This window comes from Trichosurus vulpecula, chromosome 5 (assembly GCF_011100635.1).
Source record: "Trichosurus vulpecula isolate mTriVul1 chromosome 5, mTriVul1.pri, whole genome shotgun sequence".
Lineage (NCBI taxonomy): Eukaryota > Metazoa > Chordata > Mammalia > Diprotodontia > Phalangeridae > Trichosurus > Trichosurus vulpecula.
In genome coordinates, this window is record NC_050577.1 from 285,271,543 (window position 1) to 285,284,192 (window position 12,650).

The window sequence follows — 12,650 nt, forward strand, 5'->3', positions numbered from 1 at the left end:
AAATGCTTGGCTTTGAAGGTGAGCTCACCAATGTGCGATTTTTATGGTCTCCCAGTTTAAATGCCAGTCTTCAGTTGAGTAAGTATTTGGTATTTCTTTTATTAAAGACCTAATAGTTTGGTGGTTTTTTTTTGAAAGCTATGTTTGATACATGCATGCCTTTTTCAATCTCCTCTCCTCAAGATGTCAGGCAAAAACAATGAACCTCTGTACAAGGATCCATTGTTGTTGTTTTTTTTAATTCCTCTTCCTTACTTTATTCTTACCTGATCATCCCAATGAAGTGCTCTGGGAGTCAAGAACTGAGCCTGAAGCCCACCTCAGCTTCATAGTACCTTCATGACCCTGGACAATTCATGTCCCTGCTCTAAAACCCAGTGTCCTCAACTCGAAAATGGAAATGATAACCATAAATTTATGGTACCTAAGATAATATTTTTGCAGTGAAAGTGTAGCTGAAAGGATGTTGGAAGACTGATATAAAAATGTATTTTACATGAGTGTACCTATGTAACCTATATCAAATTGCTGACCATCTTAGGGAAGGGGGAGATGATGAAGGGAGGAAGAAAATTTGGAACTCAAATTTGTTTTAAATGAATGTCAAAAATTGTCTTTATATGTAATTGGCAAAAATAAATACTATTTTAGTATTTAGATAGTACTTAAATAGAAAGGATGTTGAGTTTGGGGGTCAGAGGATCTGGATTCAAATCCTAGTTCTACTTTACAATTTTCACTTTTCATTTTTACCATTTCATTTTCATTTCAAGTTCATTCAACTTCTCCAAACCTGTTTCCTTTCCAGCTCTAAAGCCATAATCCTATGATCATATAGTATCAGGCACTGAGTTCTAGACCAGGGGTCAGATGTAGGTTCAAATCTTGCCTTTTTCATTTATCAGTTGTGTGACTTTGGGGAAGTTACTATTCCTGTTCAGGCCTCAGTTTCTCATATGTCAAAGTAAGGTAGTATAATTCCATAGCCTCTAAGGTCTCCACCAGTTCCAAATCTATGTTGATATGAGCCTATCAGTCAGAGTTGCTATCTGGTTCTGCAATGGTGACTGCTGTTCCCATAATGGGAGTCCCCCATGCAGAAGATCTCACAACCCAGATCCTTTGTAAATACCACCTAGCTGAACTCCACAAGAGTGCAGTTAGGAAAGTGCTTTGCAATCCTTAAAGTACTATAGATGGGGAGTTGTTGGTAATTCTTGAGCATTTCCAACAAACTGTTCAAATACCTTTGCCATATCAATTAGAGTATTAATCATTTTTTTAATTTAAGAAACTGGGGCTAAGTAGATATTGTGAATTTAGGACTTTTTGTGAACTCATATGACTTTTTCAGACCAGGTCTACAGATTAATCTAAATAATTCTGTTTGTGAATAATAATTATTATTTTGGTCATAATAATAATTATTATAAATAATTAGCATTTATATGGTGCTTTAAGGTTTGCAACATACTTTAAAAATATCCCATTTTAGCCTTACACCAATCCTAGGAGGTAGATGCTTTTATCATACTGAGGAAACTGAGGCACAGAGAAGTTGAGTTACCCAGTATCACAAAGCCAGTAAGTGTCTAGCAAGACTTTAACTCAGAACATTTTCTGAGCTCACAGAATCTCTGTCCTCGACACTCTGCAATAACATTTTCTCCTATTTGCAGTTCATTTACTCTTTTTCCTTTTCCATTTTCATTTTTGTAAATCCATTTAGAAGCTTCTTACTGAACAAGACACTCAGTTTCCATAGATATTTTACCAAAACATTTTAGACTGCAAAAGCATAAAAAGTACACTGGAGAGCTACTTACTGTTTGAACGATGAACAGAATGGTTCCACAGAGGCGAATGTGTTTATTAAAACGAAGCTCTAAGTACTTTAAAAAAAATAAAAAATAAGGTAAAATAGTTTAGTAGGTATGACCAATACTCCCTGTCCTGGAATAATATCTATAATAGATTTAGAGCTGCAAGAGCATGAGGAGGAGGTTGTGTAGAGTCCAAAACCCTGCAGAAGAGCCCAGATCCTTTGTAGGACTCCCACCACCACCACCACCAAATGAATAAGCTCTTCTCAGGGTCCTGGAGACCTTAGAAGACTCGCAACAATCTAGGGATCCCAAGACCACTGATAAAGGAAGAAATTCCCATCAATGGTCCAGGTTAACCTCACAGAGTCCAACCCTGCAGTATGGGACAATGGAAATGGGACAAGACTCGAAGTTAGAGAAACTGAGTTAAATGAGACACTGTTACTTGGGGTGGGGGGCTTGTCTGTATAAAATTGGCAAGACCTACCTAGCATACTGCTTGACCTAAAAAAAGACAAATACCTTTATCTCACTTTAAGTCATCTGTTTTTTCCCCATCCTCAGGAAGAGGATAGGCTGATAGTATTCTAATGTAGTGCTAAAGAGGACCCCTTTCCTTGAAGTGGAGACTCCTTAAATATGACCCTAAGGTGCTTTTACCTCCAGAAGAATCCTCTCCATTTGGGGACTTTGTTGCAGCACTGTGGGAGGCAATTTCTTTGAAAGACCCTTTCCCTACAACCAAGTGCTCCTATAAATAACACTTACCTCTTGAGAGCCACCACTGCCCACCCCCACCGCCCCACCATGGATATCTGGGTAGGAGAAAAAACAGGGATATAAATAAAAATAGAAATTATTTTCCCCTCCCTACAACCCTGTGACATAGATGCTAACTGTATTATTCTTCCCCATTTTTCAAATGAGGAAACTAAAGTTTAGCCAAGTTAAGTAATCTGCCCACAGTCACACAGCCAGTAAGTATCAGAGTCAGGATTCAAACCCTGGTTGTGATGGCTGCGATATTTTCTCTACTAGGCAACACTGCCTTTCTTGTGGGTCCTTGAGCTCTGAAGACATATTTAGTATATTTCCCAAAATGTCTTTTAGCAGCTAGTGTTAGGTAAAGGAAGGCAAATCATAACGGAGAGATGTGAAACCCAAGCAAGAAACCTGAGCCTGGAATATTTACACTCCCAACTGAACAAATGGTTTTTGTTGTTTAGCCGTATCTGACTCTTCATGACCCCATGTGGGGTTTTCTTGGCATATAGAGTGGAGTGGTTTGCCATTTCCTTCTCCAGCTCATTTTACAGATGAGGAACTGAAGCAAATAGGGTTAAGTGATTTACCCAGAGTCACACAACTAGTAAGTGTCTGAGGCCAGAACTGGACTCAAGTCCTCTTGACTCCAGACACAGTACTGTATCCTCTGAACCACCCAGCTGCCCCAATTTTTTTACCTTACATGAAAAGAAAGTCACAGATAAACACTTGTCTAGAGCTTCCTAACCTGGGATCTGTGAACTTTTTAAAATTGATAACTATATTTCAATATAATTGTTTTCCTTTGTAATGCTATATATCTTATTCATTTACAAACATTGTTCATAGGCTTCATCAGCTGTCCAAAGGAGCTGATGACACAAAAGAGATTAAGAAGTCCTCCCTCAGCGACTTCCTCCATGGAATCTATTTACTGACGTGCTCCTAAAAATTCCTTTTCTCTCCTGCCTTTGACGAATTTCTTTCCTTGAATTGCTGCTCTCTATCTAGGCATTTTGCCCATATTTTCCTAGGCTCAGCCCTGTCTACCAAATGGGCTACATCCTTTCACTCTGGAGTGATCATGGGTAACCAGGTGGCATAGTAGATAGAGCACTGGCCTTGGAATCAGGAAGACTCCTCTTCCTGAGTTCAAATCTGTCCTCAGACACTTACTAGTTGTGTGATCCTAGGTAACCCTGTTTGCCTCAGTTCCTCATCTGAAGAAGAAAATGGTAAGCCACTCCAATATCCTTGCCAAGAAAACCCCCAAAATGGAGTCACAAAGAGTTGGACATGACTGAAACAACAACTGAACAACAACAAAACAAAAAGATGCTCAGTCATGCCAGAACGTGGGGAAATAGCCAAGATCCATCCCAAAGCAATGTCTAGGATGGTTGACCACATTCTATAGCTGATTAAATCACACTTTCTGATTTATTTCATTCCAGCAAGCACTCATTAAGCACTTATAAGAGGCAATAGCGATGGAGAGCAGGCTCGTGTAGGGAGACTTGGGATCAGTTCCTACTTCTGAAACAGTGAGACCCTGGGCAATTCACTTAACTTTATTCCCCCAGCAGTTCTCAAAGTATAGTTCAGAGATCCCTGGGGGTCCCAAGACCCCTTCAGGAAGCCTGTGGGGTTAAAATGATTTTCCCAATAATACTAAAATGTTTAATTTCCAATATGGCAAATATCAATAGATATAACCCCACCACGACAAAAGCTATGGAGAGGGGAGGGGGGTTCCTTAATAATTTTTAAGAGATTAGGGGAGTCCTAAGACCAAAATACCTGAGAACTGCTGCCCTGACAAAGGTTCTCAACCTGTGGACCATGAACTTGGAGAGTTTGGTTTTCTTCAATATTTTGATAACTATATTTCATTATAATTGGTTTCCTGAACCTTGGGTATGTTCTTTAATGTATTCAAAAGCATTAACCTGAGAAGGATTCATCAAGTTCATCAGGCAGCAAAAGGGGTCCATGAGAGAGGAAGAGGGAGTAGGAAAAAAAGGAAAAAGGGAGAGAGACAGAGGGAGAGAGGGGGAGAGACAGAAAGACAGAGAAAGGGAGAAAGACAGAAAGAGGGAGAGGGGGGAGAGGAGGAGAGGGAGAAGGAGAAGGAGGGAAGGAAGGAGGGAGAGAGAGACAGAGGGACAGAGACAGAGATAGAGAGAGGGGGAGGGAGAAGGGAAGGAGAAAAGTGGGAGGGGGAGATGGGGGAGGGAGAGAGGTGGGGGGAGAGAGGACAGAGAGAGACAGAGAGAGAGAAAGACAAAGAGAGAGAAGACAGACATAAAGAGAGACAGACAGACAGAGAAGACAAGGGGAGGGAGAGGAAGAGGTCTGACAGTGTAAGACAGTGATGTGTATACAGGGAGTTGTTTTTTTTCTTAACTAGTTCCATACCAATAAAATCAGAGGGTGAGCCCCACCCCTCTCCATAGAACAAACAATTGTTCATAGCACTGCCCTGAGTATTAGAGATACACAGATTAAAAAAACTAGTCTCTGTTTTAAGGGGCTTATATTCTATAGGGCAATAGAGCCAAATATGTTGAAATATAAATGAAACAAGTGGTACAGTAAAAAGAGCCTTGGATTTGGAATGTGAGGTCCTGAGTTTGCATCTGCACACTCCTACTTACTACTTGCGCAAGTAATTTCACCTTTCTTGGTCTTAGTTTCCTCATCTGTAAAATGTGGAAGTTGGACAAGATGGCCTCTAGATTCTCTCTCAGCTCTGAATCTATAACAAGATAATAACATGATAATTTGGTAGGGGGCAAGGGGAGGGAAGAAAAAAACGACTATCAACTGGGAAGATCAGAAAAGGTTTCTAGGAAAAGACTTGCACCTAAGCCAAGCCATGAAGGAACTAAGGGGAAATGTATATGTAGAGCCTATATCAGATTGCGTGCCATGTTGGAGGAGGGGAGGAGAGGGAGGAGGAGAAAATCTAAAACTCAAAAATCTTTTGGAAGTGAATGTTGAAAACTAAAAATAAATTAATTATTTTAAAAAGAAAAACTAAGGGGAGGCAGTGTGCAGATTCAATTGGTTCAGAGAGAACAGTGAGAGAGCCCAAAACATTTTCCAGAGAGGCAAACAGTCCCAGAAAGGGTGAGTAGGTCAAACAAATGGCAGGATCAGAATTTGAACTCAGATCCTTTGACTCAAAATCCAACCCTTTCCACTGTACCTCATGTAAACTGAACCAACCTCAGTATGAAATTGCCCATCAGTTCTGTCAACTGAAGCAAACAGTTAGATTAACTAGGAACTGCTGACCCCTGGTTGTTATGCTGTATGAAATGGAACACTGTCTGCTGAGTTTCAAAGTATTAATTAACAGATGCTGAAGGGTGGAGGTGAACAAGAACGCTGAAGGCATCTCTGTCCTACCAGAGATTCAAGACCAAACTTTCTGTGCTCACGTTTCAAAAGCCCTTTACCTTCATGTCTCTTCCCCGCACCACCCCCCTTCTTTTTTAACTTCAATCTATCTTGATTAAGCATCAACCCTGTGCAATGTCAACAGATTCTTCAGTACCTAGAGTATGCAGAGCACTCCCTGAGCGAGGCCTTGGGAGAGAGACAAAATGTAAAGAAGGGACAGTCTGGTTCTCTCAGAGCTCACTGTCCAATGCGAGTATATGGCACAGACAGAAATCACCAGGATATAGGATTTCCAGGACCCCAGCAACTTTCTCTAAAGTATTTTACAGAATCACAGGATATATTTGTATATTGTAATGGTATATCGTGTGCACTTGTTGCAATGAACGTCAGACTTGCTCAAGTTCAAAAGATCACACACACACACACACACACCCTGGTGTACTGGATAGAGAACTATAGCTAAGAAAAAAACTGCGAGTCTCATTTCTGACACATAGAAGACTGACTGTGGGAATCTAAGGGACTCTTGAAGGCTATAAGATGCAGAGAAGGTGCTGACCTGCAACAGGGGAAGCAGTTTCTTATTGCGGTGAAATCACAACTCTCTCCCTCCCTCCCTCCCCTCCCCTCTCCTTTCTCTCTTTCTCTTTCCTTTCTCTCTCTCTCTCTCTCTCTCTCTCTCTCTCTCTCTCTCTCTCTCTCTCTCTCTCTCCCCCCCTCTCCCCCCTCTCCCTTCTCCTTCCCTCTCTCTCACTCTCCATCCCCTCCTCTCTCTTCCACTTCTCCCTCTCTCTCATCCTCTGTCTCTCCCTCTCTCTACCTATCCCCGTCTATCTCTGTCTTTCTCTCTCTTTCTCCTCCCCTCTCTTTATACATATATATGTCTATATAGATATACTCATGAGTCTCTCTCTCTCTCTCTATATATATATATCAAGATCTATCTACACATAAATATATAAATTAAATCATAAATAAAATGTTTATTATATTTATATTATACATTATATTGCATTGTACTTATGACACTGATGTCATATGTGTATGTATGTATGGGTGTGTATGCCATGATTCTAAAAAGTATATTAGAGAAAAATGCCAGTATTTTGAACATGTTAATATTATGGTTATTTCTGTCTCTATCATGTATATGCATATATACAAATGTGTGCATGTATATATACACATGCGTACATGTGTATCTCTTCAGTCCAGATCTCTATTACATAAACACATATATGTATATAAATATGTATGTGTGTCCAGACATGTGGTTTCATTAGTGCATGTAACTCTCAGTGTGAACACTCTCTTCTTCAATGCAGATCAGTCAGCTGTCATTTCTAAGTCTTAATGAGTTGCCCTGCACTAAAAGGTTAGGTTACTTGCCCATGGTCACAGGGAGGTGAAACTTCAACCCAGGTCTTCCTGACCCCAAGGACAGCCCTCTATCCTCTAGACTAGAGCATACCTTGTTTCCTCTATACAGGTATGAGAAAAGAGCAGGGTGTAGTTAATCTTACTTTTCCCAGACAACAAAAGGAGAAAGAAGCAGGATAAACGCTTTGTGCATAGACACACACACAGGGAAAAAGTTCATCGCCAAGACTGGGGTTGGCATCAGTGCTTTATGATCTTACCTGGAAACCCAGTCAGGAACAAATCCTTAAGCCAAAGCTCAGCTCTCCTGGCTCCAGTTCAGTATTTTTTTTTTGTCCCCTCTCACTAATTTGGTCTAGGAATAAAACATTTATAGCCCACACTCCAACTGTGATTTGGGATGCCGTGTTTCTATAGCAAAAGTTAAAATTTCAGGAAAAGGGAGACTTACAAAGCTCCTTAAATGAACAAAAATGCATTGGAAATCCTTCCACTTCTCTACTTCCCAATGAGTCAACAAAGTTGAGAGGAGGAGAAGGATAATTAAATAAGCAGGTCTCTGTGTCTTTGTTGTGCTCCCAAGAAATGTTCAGGGCGGGGAAGATAGGATTTCATAGATGGGGAGGAAGTATGTCACAGTGGAAAGAACTCTGGATTTCGAATCAGAGGACTTATCTCTTAATGTTTGTATGACCCTAGACAAGCCATTTATCCTCTTCTGGGACCCAATGGGAGGGTAGGGATGGACCAGATTAACCTAAATCTTTAATCCTACGACCACAAACTCAGTACTGTAAGATCTACCCAAACCAAACAGGACGTCAGTGACCTTACCTCGTAGGTGCTGGTAATTCCCAGCTTGTAAAAAACTGGAAGGAAGACCTCGGCGCTGATGATGACCACTAAGGCGTAAGTGATGGCAAAGATGCTGAATATGGCCCCAAAGCGATAGACCTCAGAGGGGGTCCCCAGGACTGTGACTGCGGACATGAAGCTCGCGGTGAGGGACAGTGCCACGGGCACAGCGGTCATCTTCCGGCCGCCCATTAGGAAGTCCTTGGAGGTCTGCTGGCCGCCCCCGGCGAAGGCATAGTAGACACCGATGGCGGCAGAGATAAGCAGCATGCCGGCGAACACCAAGTAGTCCCACACGACGAAGGTGCCGATTTCCCGCGGTGCGCTCATGACTGTGCAGCGCAAGCTTCAGCGTCCGGGAGCTGCTGGCTGTCAGTCAGCCCGGCCACTGGAGCCTTCCTAGAAGTGTCCCAGGGAGTGTCCCCTCCTTGGCCCCCAGGGGAGCAGATACTGGGGCGGGCAGAGACGGCAGTGGGACGTTCCGGGAGCTGTCCACCCTGAACCCAGGACTGGAAGTACGGTAAAGTGGGAAAAGAAAATTCGGCAGGTGCAGGCCACTATGATGCCAGAGACTCTCTGCTTGCCAGATTGAGGGACATCCAAACTAGGCTGGGTCCTGCAGACTTGAATGCCCGGCACCTGACTGGGACTGGTGGTGACGGCGAGGAGTCCTGTGTCTTCGAACCTTGGCCAGGGAACTAGCAGGAAGTGGTAGCTTTGGCCACCCCATTGGGAAGGGCAAATGCAAATTTAAATGACAGGGAGAGGCTGAAGGAGGGTGTGGGTCTAAGTCTATCTCTGCAACTCCTGGCATTACGGGAAGATAAGTGGAGAGATATTTCTTTTAACAGATAATTTCTTTAATCGGTTGTGGGTGTGGAGAAAAAATTAGTAGTAGTAGACGGTAGATCTTACCTTCTCCAGATTTCTAAACGGTAGAAGGAAAAGATTTATTCGTCTGTTACAGATACGTGTGTCCTTAGTAACAGCCTGAGACACATCCTTAGATATAAATAAAGACACATGAAGACAACTGCTAATCAGATAGGGGATAAGCCTACTCTGGATAATATTCAAGATTCAGTGTTGTAATGATTTAGGTGACAAGTAGTATTTCTATGATATGACTAATGACAAAGTCATTTAATATGATTGCCAGGTAGTAGGTTTTGAGAGAAATGATTATTAATAACCAGTGATTTGGGGAGTTCCAAAGTTCCTCCATTTTTTTCTATAGTCCTCATTTCAAAGTTCAGTCTCTTGGACATTGAGAGTTAATTAACTCTTCTCAATCTTGGTCAGTGCCCATTCAACCTTACCAGGAATCTCTAATCTAAGGTGAATTCCACTCAACCAAGCTTGGATGGCAGTAGATTCTTTTGTCTAGATTGCCCAAGTTTGGGGGCATTCTAAGGTATGGGGATAGTCTCTTTGTCCAAGAGTGACATCGTGTCACTCTCAGCCCCTCATTGGCGCAAGCTCACTTCTCTTTGTAAAGTCCACCTGTCATTGTTAACCAGAGTTGATTGCTATCCTCAGGAACACCACTCTTCCAAGGGCATATAAATGATGAGCCTGCTGCCATGATTATCTTTGGCATTCCAGAGTGCCACTGACCTCTTTTTATTAAAATGCTGACATTATTAATAAAATTATTAATAAATAATAAAATAAAATTATTAATAAAATGACTAATTAACCAGAAATTATGTCTCTCCTTGAATGCCACAGTTTTCTTCTAAGAGACTTGCTCTCACCTTCTGAAGTAGGCATTTCTTTGGGGTTAGTATTTTCACAACCTCTCTGGGCTTCAGTTTCCTATTCTGGAAAATAAGGGGCAAGGGTAGACCAGGTACCAGTAGCTAGGTGGTTCAGAGGATAGAGCACTGGAGTGAGAGGGAAGCAGACCTGAGTTCAAATCCCACCTTAGACACTCACTAGCTGTTTGCCTCTGGGTAGGTCACCTCACCTCTGCCTCAGATTTCCCATCTGTAAGAGGGAGTTATTTTGAGGATAAAATGAGAAAATATTTGTAAATATATATTATAAGTCTTAAAGCATCATATAAATTCCATTAATCCCTTTTTGCTCTAAGATTGTTTGACTGTCTTTCACCTTCTTTATTTGGCATATACAATACACAGCTTCCTATTTTAACTATTTATTCTTGAAGGTACTAAGCTCAGTTGTTTCTTTAAAAAAAGACTACCATTGCCATCATGTATATAGTTACATAGTTCAGGGTATACAAATACCCAGATTATATACAGGGTGTCCCTAAAGTCTGGACACATAGGAAATCTCATTAACATCTCATTAGCCATTTCACCGAAGACTGTTTTGTTCAGCGACTTCTTTTTCTGGGGTATGCTAAAGGGGCAGGTGTACTCAATGAAAATCACAGATGTAACACACTTGATCAAACGTATAAAGAGTGAATGTGCTAAAACTGATGGCAGTGTGGAGTCATTGCATTGAGTTCATGTGAATCTTGCAAAGCGCATCAACCTTTGCATCACAAATGATGGAAATCATATTGAAGATGCTATTTGTTAATATTCCAATTAAATAAAATGTTGTTGAAAATTTCCTTCATTTCATTTCTTGAAATGCATTTTTGCCTATGTGTCCAGACTTTAGGAACACCCTGTATCATTATATATAATATTACACATATAGTTATATTATATGGAATACATATAATACACACATATTATCTATGTATATATATACATACGTGTGTGTGTGTGTAAATAAGAATTCTCTCTGCATCTTTTTATGCAGGAATAATAGTCTTCTGGAGGAAAACTAGATCCAGGTAATTCAATCATTTAAACAAATGCATGATTTGTAATTATGTCAAACACTTGGCTCATTTGTAAGAACTAGTCTGGTAAGTTCACACAAGCTGTTTCCCTGCTTACCATGAGAATCAAGGCACCTTTTCAGGATATCCCTTTGAAGTTGATACTTCAGGGTTTAACAAAATAGGGAAATGCTGTTTGAACAAATGAATGCCTTCCCATTGGCTCCTACACTTTAGAAGAGACCCCTGGATCATGAAGGTGCAAAACGTCCCTCTAGGCTCTCCTCTAGCTTCTTTCTGTCCTACAGGATTGCTTAACCTGTTTCTAGTAATGAGAAATCTCTAGGTGTTAGTGGAGGCTTAAGACTATCACTCCTTGAAAGTTTGAAAGTTTCTTATTCTCCCCAAGAAGTCCTGAGTTCAAATGTGGCCTCAGACACTTACTACCTTTGTGACCCCAAGCAAGTGGTTTAACTCTGTATGCCTTAGTTTCCTCATCTGCAAAATGGGGATAATAAGTGCACCTACCTCACAGGGTTATTGTAAAGCTCAAATGAGATAATCATTGTAAAGCTCTTGGCACGCTGCCTGGCACACAGGTGCTTATTAAATGCTTGATGCCTTCCATTTCTCCTGTAGCATTTACCTCTGTAGGGGTGTTGTGAGGATCCAATGTTATAATGTGCGTAAAGTTCTTTGTAGACCTTAAAATGCTGTATAAATGGAGGAAGGAAGTTCTAGACGTGAAAACTCTCTACCAATGCAAGGTGGTATTTTCTCTTTGATTTACGCTCTTAGAGAGTAACCTTGAACACTTTGAGGTTAAGTGACTTGCCCAGGGTCACACAGCCAGTATGTGGCAGGACAGGGACTTGAGCCCAGGTCTTTCTGGCTATAAAAAGTCAGCCATTATTATTATTATTATTATTAACTAGACACCAGTCTATAGTCTTGTACTACGGCAGCTCAATGGAAAGAGAGCTGATATTAAAGTCAAAGGACCTGTGTTCGAATTCTGACTCTGCTACTTACTGGCTTCTTGAACTTGACAAATTATTTAACTTCTGTGGGCCTAAGCTTCCTGAGCTATAAGATTAGGGGGACTGGACCAGCTGGCCTAGAAGGTCCTCGTAGCTGTGAAGCTACAGCTAAAGTGACTTAAGTCACTTTCTTTTCCTAAAAGTTGTCATAGTCTCATTTTTTCTTATCTATTTCCCTCTGTTAGCCTTCTAGTCTTATTCACAAACTTCATCATACTTCATCATATATCATTCATATATATATATATATGTGTATATATATATATATATATATATAAGACTGACTCACATATTTCTCCCTAAGAATTAATGATTTCTCCAGACTCTCCTCGGTACCAGGGCTAGATAGAGGAGCTCAGGTTTAACAGCACTGGTTAGCCCTGCTAACCCACACCCATGAATATTAATGATGCCTTCTTCCCCTCTTCCTCTTCCTCCTCCTTCTCCTCCCCTCCTCCTTTTCCTCTTTCTTCTTCTTCCTCCTCCTTCTCCTTCTTTCTCCTTCCCCTCCCCTTTCTCCTCCTCCTCCTCCTCCTCCTTCTCCTCCTCCTCCTCCTCCTCCTCCTC

The 12,650-nt window shown here is 41.2% G+C and overlaps 1 protein-coding gene across 1 annotated transcript in view; it reads right to left on the reverse strand.

The window, feature by feature from the left end:
* The window catches only part of LOC118851633 (sodium-coupled monocarboxylate transporter 1-like), a 38,187-nt gene extending 29,620 nt beyond the window's left edge, over nucleotides 1–8,567 (reverse strand). The window contains exons 1-2 of the mRNA XM_036761142.1: nucleotides 8,217–8,567; nucleotides 1,827–1,892 (exon numbers count right to left, since the gene is read on the reverse strand). Of these exons, the coding sequence (XP_036617037.1) occupies nucleotides 1,827–1,892; nucleotides 8,217–8,567 (417 nt within the window). The remainder of the gene's footprint in view (nucleotides 1–1,826; nucleotides 1,893–8,216) is intronic.
* Between the last annotated feature and the right edge of the window lie 4,083 nt (nucleotides 8,568–12,650).